At 62.3% G+C, this 22,043-nt stretch overlaps 1 protein-coding gene across 1 annotated transcript in view; it reads right to left on the reverse strand.

The window, feature by feature from the left end:
* Positions 1-243: 243 nt before the first annotated feature.
* IQCA1 (IQ motif containing with AAA domain 1) overlaps positions 244-22,043 on the reverse strand; it is a 106,898-nt gene continuing 85,098 nt past the window's right edge. Inside the window, exons 16-20 of the mRNA XM_056121563.1 lie at positions 20,685-20,771; positions 16,692-16,869; positions 11,110-11,348; positions 8,666-8,796; positions 244-442 (exon numbers count right to left, since the gene is read on the reverse strand). Of these exons, the coding sequence (XP_055977538.1) occupies positions 244-442; positions 8,666-8,796; positions 11,110-11,348; positions 16,692-16,869; positions 20,685-20,771 (834 nt within the window). The remainder of the gene's footprint in view (positions 443-8,665; positions 8,797-11,109; positions 11,349-16,691; positions 16,870-20,684; positions 20,772-22,043) is intronic.

Raw genomic sequence — 22,043 nt, forward strand, 5'->3', positions numbered from 1 at the left:
CTTCCAGAGGGCGAGCGGCTGCCCCCTTTGAAGGGGGACACCACAAAAGGGCCCGGCTGGGCGCATTCTAATTTGCTCCTGGCAGTTGCAAAGTGCTCAGCTCGGCCGCCGGGCATTGTGCGGCCGATAAATAACGCTCGGAAGGGAGGCGAGGGGCTTCTGGAGGAGGCGCTGGGCACGCGGTGATTAAATCTGCCTCTGGGGGCCCCAGGCGGCCGGGGCGCCGTCTGGGATAAAGGGAGCTCAGCGCGGCCACTGGCTGTCGGGAGATTCTCGCAAATTGGGCAGCGTCTCTCGAAGGCCGGGTCCTCGCTCCCTGGGCGGGGCCTCGTCCAGCGGGAGGACGCGAGTGGCCGGGCTGTCGCGGCACAGGGCGTCTCCCCGCGAGGGAGCCCCAGGCCCGCAGAACCCACTGGGCCCCGGTTTCTCCACGTCGGTGCTGCTGTGGGTGACGCCCGTGGAGGGTGACCCGGGCAGGTGCCAGCAGCTGCGCCAACTCTCCGTGGGGCTGGAGTCTGCCAAAGCATCCTCTTCCCTGCTGCCCCTCAGTGGCTCATGGTTGCTGTCATCGTTGGGGGTGGCCGTGCCTGGCACTGCCTCCGGGTGGTCCTCCCTGCCTGCCCGCCTGCCAGGGCCACGCGCTCTCCTGCTGCATTCGTTCGACCGTGTCTCACATGGAGCACCTGCGCTCTCTGGGGGACTGGAGGCAGGTGGGGGATGGTGGGTGTAGCCAGGCAAACGCTGGGGTCCTGGCAGTTCAGACCCAGGGCCAGGGTCGGGCTGAAGAAGCGAGCTCTGGCAGGATCTGGGGCGCCGGGGTTCCCGAGGGCTTGTGGGCACCGTGTCTCAGGCGCTGGGGTGACACGATGCCGGGCTGGCACGGAGGGGCAGTTGGGGCTGCTGGGGTGCCCGTGTCCCTGCTGGCTTCCTGCTGCCGCCATTCACTGTCTGTCCCTGGTGGCTCAGTGCCCAGTTCCTGCCCGTGGCCAGTCGGGGCTCTCAGATGCCCCCGTTGGCCTCACTGCTGGGCCCGAGCTCTGCGTGAGCATCTGCTGCTCGCGCCCAGATGTGCCCCCCCCCCCCTGGGGCCGCTGCAAGGGGCTGACGGGGAGATAAGGGCCCGGCAGACAGTAGGGCAGAGCCGCCCCTGGTCCACTCCACCTGTGCCGAGGAGCTGGAGGCAGTTTCCACACCGGCATGGGAGTGTCGCACCCCAGCTCTAGGCGCGGTTCCTACCGGCATCGCTTAGAGAACAGGGGTTATCTGAATGGTGAAGGGGGCAGGGAGAGACAGAGAGAGGTAGAGAGAGAGACAGAGAGAGACACACACAGAGACAGAGAGACACACTCGGAGACATAAAGACAGAGAGACGCACAGAGACAGAGAAAGACACACAGAGACAGAGACACACAGAGACATAGAGAGATGGAGAGACACACAGAGACAGAGACAGAGAGACAGAAAGAGACAGAGAGAGACACACAGAGACAGAGAGAAACACACAGAGACAGAGGGACACACAGAGACAAAGAGACAGAGACACACACAGAGACAGAGACAGAGAGACAGAAAGAGACAGAGAGAGACACACAGAGACAGAGAGAGACACACAGAGACAGAGGGACACACAGAGAGAGACAGAGAGGGAGAGAGAGAGACAGAGAGACAGAGAGAGAGGGAAAGAGAGAGACACAGAGACAGACAGGGAGAGAGGGAGAGAGGGAGAGAGACAGAGACAGAGAGAGAAAAAGAGAGACACCCAGAGGGACAGAGAGAGAAACACAGAGACAGAAAGAGACAGAGAGGGAGAGACAGAGAGAGAGAGGGAGAGAGGGGAAGAGAGAGGGAGAGCAAGGAGGAGAGAGGGAGAGAGAGGGAGAGCGAGCGCACGTTTCCATGGAAGCCTCATCAACAAGCCAGTTGGCATCTCATGCCTGACGCCCCCTGGCCCCCGAGCTACTGGAAACTGCAGGTGTTCATTTTTTTTTGCTTTTTGGGTCCCACTTGGCGATGCTCAGGGGTTCCTCCTGGCTCATGCACTCAGGAATCGCTACTGGCGGCGCTCAGGGAACCATATGGGATGCTGGGAATCGAACCCGGGTCAGCCGCGTGCAAGGCAAAACGCCCTCCCCGCTGTGCTCTCGCTCCAGCCCCTGCAGGTGTTCCTTTTATTGTTCATTTTTTGGGCCACACCGAGTGATGCTCGGGTCTCACTCCTGGCTCTGCGCTCAAGGGTCACTCCTGGGAGGGCTCTGGGGGACCAAACATGGTGGCGGGAGTCGAACCGGGACCAGCTGCATGCAAAGCAAGAACCTTTCCTTCCGCAGTTCCGCTCTGGCCTGAGAGTTAACGCTGGGATTTTACTCGCTTCTGTTCTGCTCTCATGCCTGGCAGTGCTCGGGGCTAAGGCTGGCTCTGTGCTCAGAAGTCACCCCCGGTGGTGCTCGGGGGACCTTATGTGGTGCTGGGGATTTGGACTGGGTGGGCGAGAGGGATGTAGTCAAGCGGTGTAACCCCTGTGTTCTTGGGCCCCCAAACTGGGAGTCTCAATGTAGGAACGTCCAATTAGAGTGGGTCCTTCTCTCTCTCCGTCACTCCGCCAGGGATCTGTTTCTCCTCATCAACATTATAACGAGATCAAAAGTCCTTGAGAGCCTACATCGGGTCAATCAGATTTAATCCGGGCAATGGTTTTCCAGACTTGGTAAATGATGAGAGAGAGAGAGAGAGAGAGAGAGAGAGAGAGAGAGAGAGAGAGAGAGAGAGAGAGAGAGAGAGAGAGAGAGAGATTTCAGTGGGAAATATACAGTTCCCAAAGCATCCATTTAAAAGGGGGGGGGGGAAAGACTAAAAATCAATGAGCTAATTGTGCCCCCAAAGCTAGAGAAAGAGCCGCAAATTAAACCCAAGAAATGTGGCACGGCGAGATGTGATCAAGAGCAGAAATGCGTCGGAAAGAAAAATGACAAAAACCGACGCTTAGAAAAGTCTCATAAAAACGCGGTGGCCCAGAGAGATGAATGGAGAACGAGGAGAGCAGCGTAAATACTGATTTCAGGGTTAAAATCAAACCAGACGGATTCAACAAAGCCCCCGAAGGGCCGTGTGCCCACAAGGGGCCACCGAGAGAAAAACGGGCAAATTTGGGGCCGGAGCGATAGCACAGCGGGTAGGGCATCTGCCCTGCACGTGGCCGACCCGAGTTTGATCCCGGCGTCCCATATGGTCCCCTGAGCACCGCCAGGAGTAATTCCTGGGTGCAGAGCCAGGAGTCACCCCTGAGCATCGCCAGGTGTGATCCCTCACAAAAAATAAAGAAAATGGGCCAATTCCTTTCAAGCTACATCTCCCCAGACTGACCTGTGAGGGGACGACGTCTTATAGCTTCAGCAGTTGTGGAATTAAAAGGAAAGGAAGTGGCCGGAGCGACAGCACAGTGGGGAGGGCACTTGCCTTGCACGTGGCCGACCCAGGTTCAATCCCCAGCATCCCCTATAGTCCCCCGAGCACTGCCAGGAGTGATTCCTGAGTGCAGAGCCAGGGGGAACCCCTGAGCATCACTGGGTGTGACCCTCCCCCCCCCCAAAAAAAAAGGAAACGGAAACTGTCTACCCCCAGCGCAGTGTCTGGGACCCGAGCATCCTGGTTTCCGTGAACGCTGTGGCGACGCCCCCTGGCCCCCGTATGCGCAAGGGACAGAGAAAGCCGTTTCCTGCCGGACCACAAGTCTGGAGGAGAAGGAGGAGTAGCCAGGGTTGGGGGTGCCCAGGGGCAGAGCGCGACCCCTCCAGGGAATCCCAGCACCCACCGGACGAAGGCAGGGACAGGGCCAGGGCCCAGGGGCCGCATTGTCTTGGTGCAGGGAAAGGCCAGGTTGATGGCACAGCCCCAGTCACCCTCCCGGGGCTGAAGGGAAACAACTCATAGCACCCAAACCCCTAAGCCCCCCACCCCAGACAGGGCCCCAGACAGGGCCCCAGAAAGGGGCAGCACCCCGTGTCCACGAACATCGGAGGCTGCCTCTGCTCTGAGGCTGGCGGGCGGCAGAGAGAGCGAGTGGGGAGCAGCTGTACACCCTGGTGTCCCCCAGATGCCGCCTCTCTGGAGAGACTATGCTGGGGGGCGACAGGAGCCCATGGCAAGGAGCAGTCACTGTCCCCAGTGTCCAGCAAGGGGCGTCCCGTGGTCCTCGGTGACCGGCAGCTGCACCAGCTAAGGAGACGGATGCTCTGTGGGGTGCGGCCGCTGCCCTCGAGGGCTGGCCGGGAATGAGGGCTACATGGGCAGGTCACTGAATGGGCAGAAGAGTGGCAGGACGGCCGCGCCAGCCCAGGGCAAGATGGGGGCCGGGTTTGATCCCCACGAAGGGAGGCAGAGCACCGCCTCAGCAAGGAGAGGGGACGGGACAGCAAAGCCAGTGTGTCTGTGAGAAAGAGAACGGTGTGTGTGTGTGTGTGTGTGTGTGTGTGTGTGTGTGTGTGTGTGTGTTTGAGAGAGACAGATGAGAGAGAGGAGAAAGGATGTATGAGGATGGATATATGTGTGTGAGACCATGTGAGACTGTGTGTGTGTGTGTGTGTGTGTGAGAGAGAGAGAGAGAGAGAGAGTATGATACTGTGAGACTGTGTGTGAGAGGGTGTATCCGAGAGGTTATGATACTGTGAGACTGTGTGAGACTGTGTGTGTGAGAATGTATAAGAGTGTGTGTTGAGCGAGAGAGGGTGTGTGGGACTGTGTGAGAGACTGTGTTGAGAGACGGTATGATGCTGTGAGACTGTGTGAGTTGAGAATAAGAGAGAGTGTGTGAGACTGTGTGTGTATGTGTGAGATTGTGTGAGACTGTGAGAGAAGATGAGACTGTGTGTGAGAGAGAAAAAGTGTGAGACTGTGACACTGTGTGACATTGTGTGTTGAGAGGGTGTATGAGACTGTGTTGAGAGGATATGATACTGTGAAACTGTGAGACTGTGAGACTGTGTTGAGTGTGTGATACTATGTGAGACTGTGTGTGACAATGTGAGACTGTGTTGAGAGGTTAAGAGAGGGTGTGTGTGTGTAAGTGTGTGAGACTGTGTGAGACTGTGTGTATGTAACCATGTGAGACTGACTGTGTGTTGAGAGAGGGTATATGAGACTGTATGTGTGTGTGTGTGAGACTGTGTGAGACCGTGTGTGTATGACTGTGTGAGACTGAGTTGAGAGAGGGTGTGTGTGTGTGACCATGTGAGACTGTGTTGAGAAGTTAAGAGGGTATCTGTGTGTGTGTGAGACTGTGTGTGTGACTGTGTGAGACTGGCTGTGTGCTGAAAGAGGGTGTGTGAGACTTTGTGTGTGTAAGACTATGTGAGACCGTGTGTGTGTGTAACCGTGTGAGACTGTGTTGAGAGAGGGTGTGTATGAGTGTGTGAGACTGTGTGTGTGACCGTGTGAGACTGTGTGAGACTGTGTAAGACCCTGTGTGTGACTGTGTGTGAGACTGTGTGTGAGACTATATGTGAGATGTGCAAGACTGTGCGACAGACTGTGTGAGACCGTGTGTGTGTGTGTGTGTGTGTGTGTGTGTGTGTGTGTGTGTGTGAGACTGTGTGCTGAGAAGAGAGAGGGTGTGACGCAGGACCATGGAGGCCAGTAGGGCAGGGCTAGGAGGCACAGCCGAGGGGTCAAGGTTGGTGTGGCCTTCTTGGGGTCAGTGCCTGGCGACCGGCCAGCTGCCCCCTGCCCCTGTCCTCTGCTGCCTCTCCAGAGTGACCCAGCAGCTGTCTTTCTCCACAGGCGGGTCCCGGGACCTGGGCATGGTGGGGGTCCCAGAGCAGACCCATGCGTCTGTGAGGGCTCAGGGCAGGGGACGCAGGCTGGCCAGTGGCCTCGAGAGGGTCTGGGCGTCTTCAGAGCCGCCATCCTGGGCCGGCCAGAGCCGTGTTCATGCCCGGCCGCCGGAGTCCGGCCTGGAAGGGCCTAATGAGGGTTAATGAGGTTAACTGCTGTGCCCTCACTCAGCGCTTGCTGGGGAGGGGAGCCGCTACGTGGCGTCCCGGAATAGCTCAGGCCAAGCTGGAGGTCTGGAGTGCCGACCCCACTGCCTGCCCCCGTCTCCGTCCTGCCTGACCCCTTCTTCCACGGACCTGGGGGCTTCCCTGTGGACAGCTGGGCTCTGTGGCGGACGGGGGTGGGAGTGGGGGTGGAGGGGCCCCCGAGCACCTCTTTCCAGAACATTCCAGCTTGTTCTACCTGGATGAACGCTGCACAGGAAATTTCACCCTCAGTCCTAGGAACGGACCGACAGACTCTGGCTTTCGGACGTGCACCCCAGGGATCAAAATTTTCCTTTCTCCTTTTAGTTTTTGGGGCCACACCGGCAGTGCTCAGGGGTCATTCCTGGCTTTCCGCTCGGGATCACTCTCGGTGGTCCTCAGGGGACCCAGAGTGGAGTGGGGAATTGAACCCGGGTTGGCCTGACCCCTGTGGGCCCTCTCTGGCCCCGCTGCAGTTCCTAGCATCACAGCCTGCGGGGTCCAGCTTCCAGCCGCGCCTGGACACAGGTCGGCTTTTTCTTGTCCCCAGCACAAGGCGTGTGGCATTGCCCAGGGGCCGCCAGGAGTGTCTCGGGGTGAGGCCGGGTCCTGGGATGGGCAGGCCCCCAGAGGGACACTTGGTGTGCCATGGGGACAGAGGCCAGGCAAGGGCAGGGATGGACAGAGCACAGGGCGTGGGAGCACCCCCGTTCCCGGGGAGCACAGTCGCAGCCGTGGCCCCGTGCTTGGCTGTGTTGGCCACTGTGGGCTCGGCGTGGCCCCTAGGGGACTGCCTGCGGGGGGAGCCTCTGGAAGGTCTCGGCGAGGGGGGCCTGGAAGGTCCAGCTCAGGAAAGCAGGAAGTGCACAAGTGGGCACACCCCACCCCCACTGGGGACCCCTGGTCTCCACCAATATGTTAGAGGGGATCATCCCAAGCACCGTCCAGGGAATATTCGGTCCAGCCGGGCAGGCTCTAGCCCAGGAGCCTGGTTGCTCGGGTCCAGAGGGGCTGTGGCCACAGGGACGCAGCTGGTGGGACTCAAGGGGCCACAAGGTACCGGGGACCAAACCCGGGTACTCACATGGGGCTGCTGGGTGGGCAGCTGATTTCCCTCTCCCGGCAAACTCTGCTCTGCCGAGCTGCCGAATTCCGTACTCTGTCCTGTGGGGACCCCTGGGCCTATCCTGTGGGGTCCCCCTGGGCCTGTCCTGCTGGCCTTCACCTGCACGGGTGAACCTGTCCACAGGATGACAAGGACCAAAGGTTCTGGGGAGACCCTGACAGACAGGACCCCCACTTTGGCGTTTCCTCATGCTTCCCTCTTTTTTGGGGGGGAAGGGTCAGACCCAGCAATGCTCAGGGGTTCCTCCTGGCTCTGCACTCAGGAATCACTCCTGGTGGTGCTCGGGGAACCATATGGGTTGCCGGGGATCGAACCCAGGTTGGCCACGTGCAAGGCCTCCCCGCTGTGCTATCGTTCCGGCCCCACACGCTTCCCTCTTGCCCGTCAGGGTGGATCCTGTGGGGGGTCGAGTCCCTCCACACTGGGGTCGACTCTCGCCTGCAGGACTCTGTGCCCTGCCCACGTGTCCCGTCTGCCACCCGGTTCTTTGGCAAAGACCCCCCAACTCCTGGGGCCCCGAATTTCCTGAGCCCCCACGAAGGTCTGCCACAAAGAGGGACAGAGAGGACGTCGGGTGGGGAGGGAGCCCTCGGGGGACTGGGGGCCCGTGGACAGCTGGGCACCGGGGCCAAGCTTGGGAGGACTGCCTGCCTGTGTAGGGAGCACCGAGCACGGCTCGCTCCTGCCCCCACAAACACACACAGCTGGAGGGCTGAGGTCCAGCAAACAGGGAAAGAGGCAGCCTGGGAGGGGAGGACCCCAGGCCTCGGTCAGCTGCTGGGGCCCCTCCTGGGGGCCTCAGACACACACCCTGGCTGCAGGAGCTCACAGCGCCCAGAGGCAGGTCCCCACCCCCCGCCCCGCCCCCTTTTCTGCTCACAGCCGCCTCCGAACCCTCCCCATCTTCCCCTGCTCGGCACCCTCAGTCTTGGCCCTGCATCCCCCAAACATAAGGCGGGAGACTCAAGGGGGGCCTTCTGTGCGCCCCCAGCGCCCCCGTGTTCCCTCTGTGACCTGGCGCCCAGTTTCTCCTCGTCCATGTCAGGAGATGGAAAATCGCTCCTTCCCAAGACCTTTGCGCAAAGCTCTGGCCACTAACGGGACGGAGCGAGTCCCGAGAAGCCGGCTTTGCTCCCTGCGCTAAACTATCCACCACGGCGTCCGTGGCTGGCTAGGAAGGGTGGAGAGACAACGGGCCATGTCCTTGCTGTCAGCCGAGCCCCTTCTAGAAAGCACGGCCCTCGTCGCCAGGGAGACAGAGGCAGTCCCTCCACCCCCCAGGGCGAGCCCCTCATCAGGGAGACAGAATCAGCCCCCCAGACCCCACCCAGGGAGAACCGTGAGGCCGAGTGACTTTACATAAACCACCACAACTACACGTCTACAAACAATTGTTATGGGCAAACAACTTGAGCGTGGCCCCTGGGGCCCAAGGGGGCAGAGAGGCCTCTGGGAGCCGCTGGGCCCTCGGCCATGCCCAGGACGGGGGGTGGGGTGGGGGGGGGGACGCAGGCCCTCAGAGAGCTACTTTTTCTTCTTTTTCTTCTTCTTCTCCTTGGCCCCTTTCTTCTCCTTTTCTTTTTCCTTCTCCTTCTCGGGGCTGGACCCCATCAGGGCCAAGGCTCTCTTTCTCCCCAGCGGGGTCTTGGCGTACCAGACCTGGAAGTCAAACGGGCGTTGGTCTGGGAACGGGTCGAGCCGGAAGCTCCTTACAAGTCTGAGCACAGACTCGGGCACTGTCCCTGGGCCCCACGTGGCGCTCATGGTGTGACAGGCCTCCAGCAGTGGGCGGTGGGACAGGAGGGTCCGTGTGACCCGGGGACTATCCTCCCAGGGGCACTGCTGGGAGTCAGGGCACCCCGTGTGCCGCTGACCCTCGCCCCGTCTCTGGCGTCTGACTCAGTGGCAGTGGCTGTCTTGGAGTGATGGTGCTACAGGCTCCGTGTGGCCGGAAGCCGCGAGTCCCACATAGAGTTCAGGTCCCCCATCCCAGCCCTCGCGCCCGTGGCCTCCACCCTGCTAGCCCGGGACCCTGCCTCCCGCTGCCGTCACACCCATTCTCTCCTGGATGTCCAGCTGGGACAGCTGCAGGGAATTCACCCGGACACTCTACCCTATGGGCAGCCGCCCGACCTCACCCCGCTGCGGGCATCAGCCCTGCGGCCACATGACCCTAGTGTCGCCTAGTGCCAGGCCCCGGGAGAGCATCAGGCTCCGAGAGGCGCTCGATTCTGACGGCCACACTTGCTGCAGCGGATGTCTCAGTCAGCTGGAGGGCCCGAGAGGTCTCGGGGGTGGACAGTGCCTGGCACCTGTGTGGTTGGCATCCCTCCCGCTGCCGTGGCTGAGAGCCCCCCAGAGCAGGGCACGTGCTTGGATCGGCCGTGTCCCTGGTACGACATGGCAGAAGAAGCTCAAAGAGGAAGGACCTCTCTGGGCAGGATGATGGGGGCCAGCGGGGAAGGGAGCAGAGGCAGGGGGTTGGGGGTCCTGCCACCCCGTGTCTGGCCCACAGCGTCCTGAAACCCACCCCCTCCCAGAGTACGGTTGTGCGTGTGCTCGAGGATCCTTCTTTGGTTGGGTTTGGGGGTTGGTGTTTGGGCCACACCCAGTGATGCTCAGGGGGCCACCCCCAACTCTGTACTCAGGGATCACTCTGGCGGTGCTCGGGGGACCCTAGGGGATGCCGGGGATCGAACCCGGGTCAGTTGTGCAAAGCAAGTGCCCTCCCCGCTGGACTATTACTTCAACCCCTACACGAGGACTCTCAACGTCTCCTCCTGTCGGGAAAGCGCTGTGTATGTCTCGGAATGTAGGGATCTAGGGATCAGGAAACCGACTGGCATGGGCGCCCTCCCGAGTTCCCGCGGCAGGGGCCCAGCTGCACCCTTGTCCTGGCGGGCGGGGCCCGAACCTGCAGGGGCCTGACATACAGGTTTCCCCGACAGCTGTCTCGATGCAGAACCTGTCCCAGTGGGTCAGTTAGGAATGAAAAGCCAATGAGAGACAAGGTGTGTGTTATGTGTGTGTGCACGCCTGCATGCATATGTTCACGTGTGCATATACTTGTGTACGTTTGTATCTGCATGTTGGAGACACCAGCTGCACATACACGCTTGAATGTCTATGCATATATGTGGGCATGCATGCACGCGTGATCTGCATGCATCCTTGCACACACACACATGTGCAGACATCTATGCAGGGACATGCCTAGACAGGTGAGCAGAGTGACCTGCGTGTGTGTGTGCGTGTGCAGACGTATTACGGGCATGTCTGCGTGCGAACCCAACGACGTTGAAGGCGCCCGTCAGTTGTTTAATTTGGCTGTGTAAGGGCGAAACCGATGCCATGACAGGCGGCAGAAATGAGAAAAATCAGCGGCCTCAGGTTCGGTTCCTGGAACTGAAACGTTTCAGTTTCCCAGCCATGAAACAATGTATCACTGGCCAACCGGAACCCACCAGGGAAAGTTCCTGGGCTCAGCAAGAGGGCTCAATCAATCAATCCTCACAATGCCCCAGAAGTTGCTTTTTTTGTTAACCCTAAAAGAATGAGTGGTCTATGCAATCATAAAATTGTGGGCTACTGGAAATTATTGTTTAAAAGTTGCCTGACCACTGTTGCCCTAGACACTTGCCAAAACGCCTTTGTTTGGCAACTCAGTAAGATTTCTTCTGAAACAATGAGGTATGAACTGCCTATGTAATCAAACCCTATAGGAACTGTTTGCTGCCGGAAGTCGCTATCAAGAGACCACTCTGTGGGTGAGGGAGTTGACCCCCGTGCACTGGAATCAAGCTCCTACTGCTTTTGCGTTATCGAGTTAGTGTCTTCACAGGTGGAAGAAAATCCACCTTTCCCACCCGCACTCGACTGCAAAGGTTCGGCGAGCTTGTGGTCCCCGGATGTACAGATGCAGGCGCAGACGCGGGCTCTGATGCAGGGCGGGGGGGCGGAGGCGGGCCTCACCTTGAAGCTCTCCTCCTCCTCCTGGTACACGGGCACCATGCTGGTCATGGCCGCGATGAACTCGTTGGCCGTGAGGGGCTTGCGCTCCTGCTGGCGGACCCGGCGGTCGGTGAGCGCGGCCTTGACCACCTGGACGATGTGTCCCTGGGTGAAGCCGTCGGTGACCTTGGCCAGGCAGCTGATGTTCAAGGCCCCCGTGAGGACGCCCCCGTGGCGCTGGATGATCTCTTTCCACAGGACTGTGGGTGGGTGTGAGAACTGCGTCAGCCCTTCTGCGGGGCCCATGGTCCCGTCTCCCCGCTCCAGAGGGGCCCGTCTGCTCTGCTGCCGTCCAGAGGGGCGAGGCCTTCCTGCGGGCCCCCTCCCCGTGCCCCGGCTCGGTGACGCCCAGGGCAGCAGAGTGTCCCTGTGGCACTGCTAAAGAGGCCACATGTCAACTGAGACTGGATGTTCCCAGGTGGAGGGGATGCTCTCACACTCTCCACAGGCGCTGGCCGGCTGGCAGCAGCTCTCGGGCCTCTGCTGCTGCTGCTGCTGCTTCTGCAGGGAACTGGGATTTCCCCGTTTCGGCAGCTACTGCCGGGCTGTCCCAGAGACGCTGTTCCCCAGTAGCTGCCGACATGTGCGGGGCAGGGGGCGGGGGCAATGTCCAAGCCTCATAGCTAAGGGTCAAGGACCACTGAGACACCCAGAGCCCAAGGACAAAGGCTGAATGGATCGGAACCCAGAGGGACAGAGTGGACGTCAGCCAGGGGCACTGTCCACTCTGTAAGGGGAGGATGGGGAGAGCGACACTGTGGCCGTGCCCAGCGCTCAGGGGCCGGAATCGGGAAGGAGCCTGAGTGCCCCCCAGAGGGCCTGGGACTCGGGGCTGAGGGACATCACCTTTCGGAGACCTTGACCCCTGTGCAGGGTCCCCCCAGGGGTGCTCCTGGGCCCTGGGGAGAGTCTCCAGGGAGGGCTGAGCCCGCCTGTCCCTTGGGCCTTGATTAGCATTGAGTCACCTGCGTCCTCCTGCTCCTTCCCGAGGGCTGACCTCGGCCCCCCTCGAGGTTCCCTGTGCCAGGCGTGGCACCGAGTGCCGGGGCCAAGGGCGGCGCTGGCTTCTGCGATCACTCTGTGACCAGCCACGCCCGAGGTTCTCGACACCCACTCAGATAGCACAGGACGCAGACGCTACCACGTTCCTGACGGGATTGTGGGCGGGCAGGGCGCTCTGCGTCTGCAGCTAACTGCCCCGAGAGACGTCAGAACCTACCGAGGGTGGGAACCCCCGAGCCCAACGCCTTCATCTGGCGCCTAGTGAACACGCCCCATGGAGGGGCACCCCCCAGCTGGGACTCTCTGGGTTCCTTAGCCTGGAGCCTTGGCAGTGGGTGAGCTGGGGGGGACAGACCAGGCACACCAAGGCCCCACAAACCATGTTATTATTTATTTATTTATTTATTTATTTATATTTTTGCTTTTTGGGTCACACCTGGTGATGCTCAGGGGTTACTCCTGGCTCATGCACTCAGGAATCACTCCTGGTGGTGCTCAGGGGACCACATGGGATGCCGGGGATTGAACCTGGGTTGGCTGCCTGCAAGGCAAACGCTCCCCCCCCCCCCCCCCACTGTGCTATGGCTCCAGTCCTCACCCCCTACAAACTATTTTAACTTGGGATTTTACCAAAGCATTTGGGGCTGGAGCGATAGCACAGCGGGGAGGGCGTTTGCTTTGCATGAGGTGGACCTGGGTTCGGTTCCTCCGTCCCTCTCGGAGAGCCCGGCAAGCTACCGAGTATCTCGCCCACACGGCAGAGCCTGGCAAGCTCCCCGTGACGTATTCGATATGCCAAACACAGTGACTACAAGTCTCACAATTCGCTCCTCGATGAACAACGGGAGGACAGTGCTAGTGTTACCAAAGCATTTGGGTGGGCTTCTGACCTCTGAAACCTAGAATGTTCCAGAAAAGTCGGAGGAGGGGGGCGCGGATGCCAGGACCGGGTGCTGCTGGGGCCGGGCTGGTGATGGATTGGGTTATTAGTGAGCCGGAGCCCTGGGGAGACGGGCGGGGGTGGGGATGGTGGCGGCGTTGGAACGTGGACAGAAAGGAGGCCAGGGGAGGGGACAGGCGACACGGCATTAATCAACCTCGCCCGCGGGGCGTCGTGGAAGACGGTTTGAAGGAAACAGTTTGATTTGGGGACGGGTAGATATTGAATGATATTTGGCCGACCCAAGGACTGTCTCCTGCGGGGGTGGGGGGCCCAATTTTGTTTCTCGGCCCCTGAGCCCCTTCTGGACGGCGGGTTCCGGCCCTGGGAATATTCTAGCAGCTTCGGGCCTCCCCACCTGCAGAGAGATGGGTGGACGGACAGACGGGTGGACGGACAGGCAGCCCGGGTAGGGCTTGTAGCCTGGTGTCTGGGGCCGGCAGAGCCCTTCAGAATGACAGGGGGGACAGAAGCTGAGTGTCCCCCAAAGACGGTCTCCCCGGCTTGGCGAGCAGTAGGTGGGGGAGGGTCCTGGGCATGCCCTCCTGGATGGTCACCCCGGACTCAGCTCACTGGGCACGTGGGATGCCCAGGCCCGGTTCCTGAGCCCGCCGGGGTGGTCTCCAAGCATAGAGCCGAGAGTTGGCCTCAGAGAACCAAAGTTGAACCAACCGACCCTCTAGCCAACAAATCCTCCACACACCACCCCCAGACCCAGCAAGGCAGCGGGTGGGCAGGCGCCTCGGGTGGGTGGGCAGAGCATGGTGCCGGGCACGGCCCAGGGCACAGGACACCTCTGTGACTCCCCCAGGACAGGGCTCAGCCCACTGTCCGGTCACCCACCAGGAGCTGGATTTCATTTTGCTATTGGTATATTGGGGACTACGCCTGCTGGTATGCTCTGGGGGCGACGTGGTATCAGGGATGGGCCACGCCCCTCACGCCCTCTCCCTCCCCACCCGCCCAAGAGCTTTGATCTTATTCAGTTAATTTCATTTGGGGGCCACACCTGGAAGGTCAGGGATGACTCCCAGCTCTGTGCTCGGGGTTCACTCTCAGCTCTGTGCTCAGGGCTCACTACTGGCTCTGTGCTCAGGGCTGACTCCTGGCTCTCTGCTCAAGGCTGACTCCAGCTCTGTGCTCAGGGATGACTCCCAGCTTTGTGCTCAGGGCTGACTCCCGGTTCTGTGCTCAGGGCTGACTCCCGGCTCTCTGCTCAAGGCTGACTCCAGCTCTGTGCTCAGGGATGACTCCCAGCTTTGTGCTCAGGGCTGACTCCCGGTTCTGTGCTCAGGGCTGACTCCCGGCTCTGTGCTCAGGGCTGACTCTTGGAAATGCTCAGGGGACCACATGGCGTGCCAAGAATAGAACCCTGGTCAGATGCATGTAAGATAAATGCCCTCCCTGCTGTACTATTTCTCTGGCCCCAAGAGTTTTTACGTTTTTTTGCGGGGGTCACACACAGCAGTGCTCAGGGCTCACTCCCAGCTCTGCGCCCAGGGATCACTCTGGGTGGGACTCGGGGACCACATGGGATGCCGGGGCTTGAACCCGGGTCAGCCATGTGCAAGGCCTGCCAGCCGTGCTGCCTCTCCAGCCACGAGAGTCTTTGCTTTTGAAGGACTCACGGTTTTGTCAAACAAAAGGAACTCTTTAATCCGCAGTTAAGATCACGCTCAGCCCCTCCGAGTTATTAATAGCTGCCGTATCCCATTGCGAGAGCTTTAAAATGCACGAGTCCCGCGTACGCAGAGCCGGACAGTCAGAACCAGAGCTGGTGCGGGCAACCCGCCAAGGGGCAGAGGTCAGGGGCCACAGACCCGTGACCCCTCGGGGCTGCCCCTGCCCTGGAGACCGGGGGGCGGGGACTGCAGAGGTCATTCTGGCCAAGGGCACAAGGCAGGTCGGCCGGCCCTTCTGAGTCCTAGGAACCCCGTGAGCCCCACTGTCCCTTCACGCTGGTGGGACCTTGGCTGGGGTGGGGGGGTCTCGTGGATAGAGAGGCCCTCGGGTGGGAACTGGCCTTTGGGCTCTACCGGGCACACGGACAACCGACACGCCACGGCCGAAAGAGCCAGAGTGGCGGCCGCCGGGGGATGAGGGGGTGGGGGTCGCGCGCGTGGTGAGTGGCCAAGGACCTTGGAGTGGAGCACAGGGTGGGAGCAAACCCTCCCCGCTGGACATCGCTGGGCCCAAGAGTTTCCCTTTTATTTGTGGAGTTGCACCCAGCGCCTGGGCCGGAGCAGCCCGAGAGGCCGCAGAGGCCCCTGCCCGGGCTGCTGGGATGGAGGGACAGAGACCCAGGGAGGCCCCGTGACCACGCGTCCCCGGGTATCAGGACTATCCAGCTCAGCTCTCCAGAGCCGGGCAGTCCTGGGAGCCTCGCCCGTGCCCGGCTGGTGGCCGTAGCGTGTGGGGAGAGACAGTGGGCGTGGGGGCCAGGACACGCAGCCCCTTCCCACTTCTGCCTGCCCACAGAGTGGTTGCCCACCACCCTCCATCCTGGGACCCCTGGCTGGGGACAGAATCGCAGAGAAGATCAAGTGTTGGCCACGCCTACAGCAACGCAGGTGCCTGAACTTCACCTTGGGACCCGTCGCCTGCCCACCCACGGGAGCCAGAGCCTGGACAGTGACCCAGCTGTGCTGTGAATGACCGTGGAGTTGCTCAGAACTGAGTGAGGGAGCCCCGTGCCGGAGCCCTGGACATCACCTGGCCACCAGCCCATCAGTCACACAGCCACCCGGGAAGACAGTGGCCCCTCGCTCCCGCCCTCTGGCGCTGGCCCTGCCCTCTGCCCGTGTGTCCAGGATGCCAAAGACTCAGGTGGACCCAAGCTGAGCACTGGCTGTCGCTCTGCACTCCAGAGCCCTGGTCTCGGGCCACTTCTTGGAAAGGGTCCCCTTAGAAATAGCTCTCGGGGCCGAGGGTCAGGTCTGCACAGCGGGGAGGGCGCTCGTTCTGCTTGCAGGGCGCCTGGGTTCGGTCCCTGGCATCACAGCCAATCCCGAGCACTTCCCGGGGTGATCCCTGAACACAGGAGTCCGCCCCGAGCACCCCTGGGTGTAATACTCTCCCCCCTCCCAAAAAAAACAAGAAGACAGCTCAGGGCCGAGGGACGGCACAGTGGGCTGGAGTCCAGGCTCCACAAGCAGGATGTCTGGGTTCAGTCCCCCGCACCACCCTCGAGCACTGAGCCAGGAGCATCCCTGAGCATCACCAAGTGCGCCCAGAGACAAACCCAAACACGTCTCAGAAGGAAGCAGCATCTGAACGTCTCCCCTGGGACAAACATGCCAGTGCTCGTGGGGGAGCTCACGGTCAAGTGCTCGGGCTGCCGTGCAAATGGTCTGAAGCAGAGGAGATCAAACCGGCCTGGCTGAAGGTCGTGGCGCTGTGAGTGAGACAGGCCCCGAGCTGCCAATCCAGGGTCACCCGCCTGGTCATCACAGGCCCCGAGCGTTCGAACTCAGCAGGGCAGCTGTGGCCCGGAGCCCAGGCGGTGCCCACGCTCAGGACCCTCTCCTCGGCCGTGGCCCCCCGGGTCCCGGCTCCAGGTCAGCGCCCCGGGCCCTGCCGGCCAGCAGAGAGAGGTACTTGCCGTATCGGGACGCGTAGTCAGGCCGGGGCACCAGGATGATCTTCTCGTAGACCTTGCAGAAGGCCTGCAGGTCGGCGTCGAAGGGCCGCTGGGTGGTGCCCACGATCAGGATCCTGTCGTCCGGCTTCAGAAGCTTCAGGACCTTCGGAAGCTGCTTTTTCAGGCGCTTCGGGTCAATCTGGGGGAGGGCGAGAGGGGAGCGCTCACGGAGACAGCCCGGAGACGCAGAGAACTCTCCGGAAGGGGTCACGGCGTGTGGACGGCTGTCCCGTGTGTATTCATAAAATGAATAAGAAGCCTGTGGCTCTCTCTCTCTCTCTCTCTCTCTCTCTCTCTCTCTCTCGCTGGTGACCTCAGGCCGATTCCCCACCCGGGACGGCCGATGCTCAGGGTGGACGGAGGAGGAAACGAGGGCCAGGCTGGTTGGTGATCAGTCGCCGTTCATTCCATCCTCCCCACGCGCCTGTCACAGTCTCTCTGAGGCCCCCGTTCCAGTCTCAGCCGGCCCCTCACTCCCGTCTCCTCCTGGCCCCCTCGCTGGTCTCTCAGTGCTCCGACTCGCTGTCCTGGTCTCTCTAGTCTCTCTCACCGCCAAACCTTGGCCCTAGCAACCACACCCAGTCCCGTAGCACAACCAACACAGGCAAGCCCCTCCGGACCTGCAGCCAGGAGCTCGCTCACGGCGAAACACCAGCCAGGGTGCGTTTCTCCTTCCCTTGGTCCAGTGGCCATTTAAACATTCGTCTTAATTCTACTTCTTAATACTATTAGCTATTCTGTGTGGACACAGTAAGACACACTGAGCTTGTAGGGAGGCCCTCCTGGGGGCATCTCGCTATAGATCTCAGGCTACAGTGCTCAGCCCCTATCTGTCTTTCCTAACCCCAGCAGGGTCCCAATCTCGTCGTTACTTTCGGATCACGACAGCATCTGTCCATGACCGTGCTCTTGACTTGCAGTTAAGTATTACGGCGCTTTGGCCTGGCCCATTTTGAGTGGTGGGCACGCTGTGAGGGGCCTGCAAGGCTGGTTTTTCTGGATCCTAAATGCTGCGGGGAAGCCAAGGCCGGGCCTGCTGGCACACGGGTCAAGGCTGGACTCGGGGGTTGGGGACATTCCCCAGGGAGGAGGCAAAAGGCGCCTTGACAGTGTACTAGAAGCAGCGGCTCTGGGGCCTGCAAGTAACGGGACTGGGGCTGGTGCCAGCCCGCAGAGGCAGGTGTCGGGTGGGTGGGGCATCAAGGTGGGCGTGGCATCGGGGGTGGGCGGGGCACAGAGGTATGGGAGTGGGCGTGGCATCGGGGTGGGCGTGACACAGAGGGGCGGGGCGTCCGGTGGGTGGGGCATTAGGGAACTGGCGTGGAGCTGGGTGGGGCATCAAGGGGTGGGGCATCAGAGTGGGCGGGACATTGAGGGCGGGGCGTCCGGTGGGTGGGGCACAGAGGGGGCAGGGCAGCGGGTGAGAGAGGTATAGGAGTGGGGCATCGGGTTGGGCGTGGCCCAGGGGCGGGGCACCAGGGTGGGCGGGGCGCCAGGTGGGTGGGGCACCGAGGGGCGGGGCATAGGACTGGGCGGGGCATCGAGGGTGGGGCATCAGCGTGGGTGGGACATCGAGAGCGGGTCGTTTGGCAGGTGGGGCACCAGGGGTGGGGCATCAGGGTGTGTGAAGTGTCAAGGGGCGGGGCTTCGAGGGGCGGGGCACCTCGGTGGGCGTGGCATCGGGGTGGGCGTGGTATCAGGTGTGGGCGTGGCCTCAGAGGTGGGCGTGGTGCGGAGTGAGCGGGCATCTAGGGGCGTGGCATCAAGGTGGGCCTGGCACCGGTGGGCGGGGCATCGGGGTGGGCGGGGCATCGAGGGGCCGGCCCTTAAGGTGGGCATGGTGAGTGGAGGTCGGAGCAAAGACGGGAGCTACACCCGACAGTGCTCAGGGCTGACTCCCGGCTCTGTGCTCAGGGGTCACTCCTGGAGGGCTCAGGGGACCCTCTGGGGTGCCGGGTCCGCGCCCCGGCCAGTCGCCTGCAGGGCCAGCGGCCTCCCCGCTGCTCCCGCCGAGGGCCGAGGAAGAGGGATCTGGCCTTGGAGACGGGCCGCATCCCGGTTGCCATGGCGACGGGCGCCGCCGCTGCCAGTCCCCGGACACAGGCTCCTCGTTAGCCCGTTTGGACAACAGGCGCCCGGCTCGGGAGGGGCGGGAGAGCCGTGAGCGGCCCCCCCGGCAGGGCCTGCGCCCCGAGGACCCTCGCGCGGGACCCCGAGACCGCAGCCCCGGCACTGCGCTGTCAGCCCTGTGGTCCCTGGCGCACCCACAGCGAGCCCCGTGGCGCCCCCGCCCCACCCTTCCGTGTTGCCTCCTGCTCCGGAGCTGCTTCTGCCGGGGCCGGTGGGTGGGGGTCCCGCGGGGCCTGGGCTGGGTGCCACCGTCCTTCTCTCCGTCGCTCCCACCGCCTCGGCCGCCCTCCACCCACACCTGTGTCTGACCCACCGGGTGCTGGGCGTCCTCCCCCCGGGGGGCCAGGCCACTGTCCTGGGACGATCGGGGAGTCGGGACAGGGCAGCCCTCCCCCAGCTGCAGGGGTGTCTGGGACCCCCCAGCCCCACCCCAGCCTTTGTTTCATCTCCCGCCCCCGCTGGTGGGCAAATGGGACCCTGTCACAGCCCTAGATGTGGGGGTCCAGGCCGTGGCCCCCTCCAGCCCTGCTTTGACCGGGGCCCCGCAGAGAGCACCTCAAGGGTGCGGGGATCTCGTCCGCAGGGGCCCCACAAACCGCGAGCAGCCCGGGGTGTGCTGGCGGGGGGCTGAGGGCAGACCCTGGGCTGCTCCCTCTCCCCTGGGTGCTCAGGGTTCGAGGGTGCAGCTGTGCGGTGGCAGCGTAGAGGCAGCTGTGGGCGCCCCTTTCTGTGGCTGGAGTCTCCCGGGCTCGTACCCCGCCGCAGCCTTGCTGCTGAGGGCACTCTCAGGGGAGGGGTGCAGAGAGGCGGGAGGCGGCTGGCTCGCTGCGGTCAGCTGTCTGCCCCTGGCTAGCCTGTGGGCGCTTGGGACCCAGCCGCCAGCCTGTCTGGGTTCGGGGGGGAGTCAGGCCAGGTGGGGGACAGAAGGCGGAGCCGGGTGGGTGTGCGGGGACCCTCGCAGGGACAGACGCACCCACGCATGCCTCACGCCTCCTGCCGCCAGCTCTGTCCTCACCCTTGGGGACTTGGGGGGCCGGTGGGCACAGCCGGCCCTCGCTGCTGCCACAGATGCCCAGCTTGAGGGGCGCAAGGGGGAGCCCAGGGTTGGGCAGCCCGGACCTCTGGTCAGAACCTCAGGAGCAAAGGCCGGGACTCCGCGGGGGAAGGGGAGGCAGCCTGGAGCTGCAGATCAGGCCTGGTGGGTGGGGGGTGGCAGGTCTCTGCCCTGGGTCCTCCGTGGTCCACCCAGCGGTCAGTGCCCGGCGGTCCCCAACCCCGGTGTGGTGCCGGGGCCAGCCAGCAGAGGGCGCTGGCGGCTCGGTCGGCGGTTCGGTAATGACCGCGGCTGCTCAAATGACAGTAATCAAGGCTCATTTGGGGAAGGAAAGATGGAGTTTCCCTTCTTCCTCCAAATCATCGCTACCTGCTAAAAATGATGTATAAAACATAAGGACTCCCAGTGATTAAAACCCTCATGGATTTAATCAGAAATTCGCCGTTAACCACTATTTGCTTTGGTGCAAATTGATGTGGAATAACAAGCTCGTGGAGATGCGTTTGCTTTTTAACTTGTGGGAAATTTGCTGGTGATTTGGGGGTGGGGGGATGTTGGGGGCCCCGTTGCAAGGAGCGCCAAGGAGGGACGGCAGGCGGGGCTCGCCGGGGGTGGACACGCCCAGTCTCGGCGCATGTGTCCGAGGGCTCAGGCCTCTCTGCTCACAGCAAGCCTGGTGATAGCCCGGTCCCCTCTCCCCTGGCCTGGCCTGGCCTGGCCAGCCCCGCGCCCCTGGCTGCCCTCCCAGAGTGGGGGTTAGGGGGGCTCACCGTCTTCTCCGCTTGGGGCACCTTCTTGTAGAAGGTCTTTTCGGTGTCTCCGATCCACACCACGGAGGGCTGGAACTCTCGGGCCACCTGGAGGAATAGGGATGGGCTGTCAGGGGCCTGGCCCCCGAGGACAGCAGGGCTGGACGCTTCCGGGATGGCTCTGTCTCCCGTGCACGGGGACGCGGTTCCAGCTCGGAGCCCGTGGGAAGTCCCTTCCTATCCAGGTGACCCCCCTGCATCAAGGCTTGGGAACAGACCAGGGCTGGAAGCCGTCACTGCATCTTCTCTGATCTGGCGCACTCACTAGTCAAGGCTGTTTCCCAGTAAAGAGCACCAGCCCCGTGCCCACTCTGTACCTACCCTGTGCCCACCCTGTGCCCACCGTGCTCTCCCCGTGCCCGCCAAGTGCCCGCCCTTCATTGCACCCGGCTGTGTGGCTGCATCTTTTGTGGCTGAAGTTCCCCTGGAGGGGGGCTCTGAGCCCCAACCGGTTCGCCAAGACCCCTCGGCGCATGAGCCAGGCTGGGATACGTTTGTCACCATCTGTGCTTTGTGGACAGGCGCAGAGCCAGACCATGTCCAGCTCCTGCCTACGGTGCCCTGAGCTCTGGGCTGGTGCTGCGTCAGCCCTCCTGAGGGGAGAGGGGTGGCAGGCAGCTCAGGGTCGGGGTGCTGGCCCTCAGCTCTGTGTTCCAGAACCCCCCTGGACCCAGGTGGGCTGCATGGGGACTTGGCCTTACCACTGTGTCCTCCCCCCAGGACGGATGGGCACTTCTTTGGGAGTCCTCCCTGTTCTGAGCTGCTGAGCCAAGGACCCCTGCCCCACAGAGTGACCCTGAGCCCGGCGGCGTGCGGGTGATGACCATGAGCACCGAGTGGCCGGCCAGGGGCAGCGTCCAGGCCTGGGACCCTGACACACTCAGAATGCTTGACCCAGCTCCTCCTGGGATAACCAGAGTCTCACCCCAGGGCACCCCCCCCCCCCCCACCCAGGGCACAGTGACTCAGCCCGGGTCACAGTGTGGAAAGTGCCAGAAGCAGGAGCCCATGGGCTGGGGGTGGGTACTCGCCATCCCCCACCTGCACTGGTCAATCCCCGTCTGCCTGGGTCCACCTCCTGCCCCTCCAGCTAGCCAGCATGCCCGGCTCTTGTCCCTGATTGGCCATGTCATTAGTTTACCTATCTGGGGGCGCCAGGAGGTTATTTAAGCGCCCAACGGCCAGGGCCTAGGGCGGATGGGCAGAGGCCGGCTCTTGGGAACGTTCCCAGGAGAAAAGCGACTCTAACTTTCAGCCTAAGCCCCCCACGGCCATGCCAGCCCCACCCGCCTCCCCCCACCCCGCTGCAGAGGCTTCAGA

The sequence above is a fragment of the Sorex fumeus genome, unplaced genomic scaffold, assembly GCF_029834395.1.
Source record: "Sorex fumeus unplaced genomic scaffold, SorFum_2.1 ptg000005l, whole genome shotgun sequence".
Taxonomy (NCBI): domain Eukaryota; kingdom Metazoa; phylum Chordata; class Mammalia; order Eulipotyphla; family Soricidae; genus Sorex; species Sorex fumeus.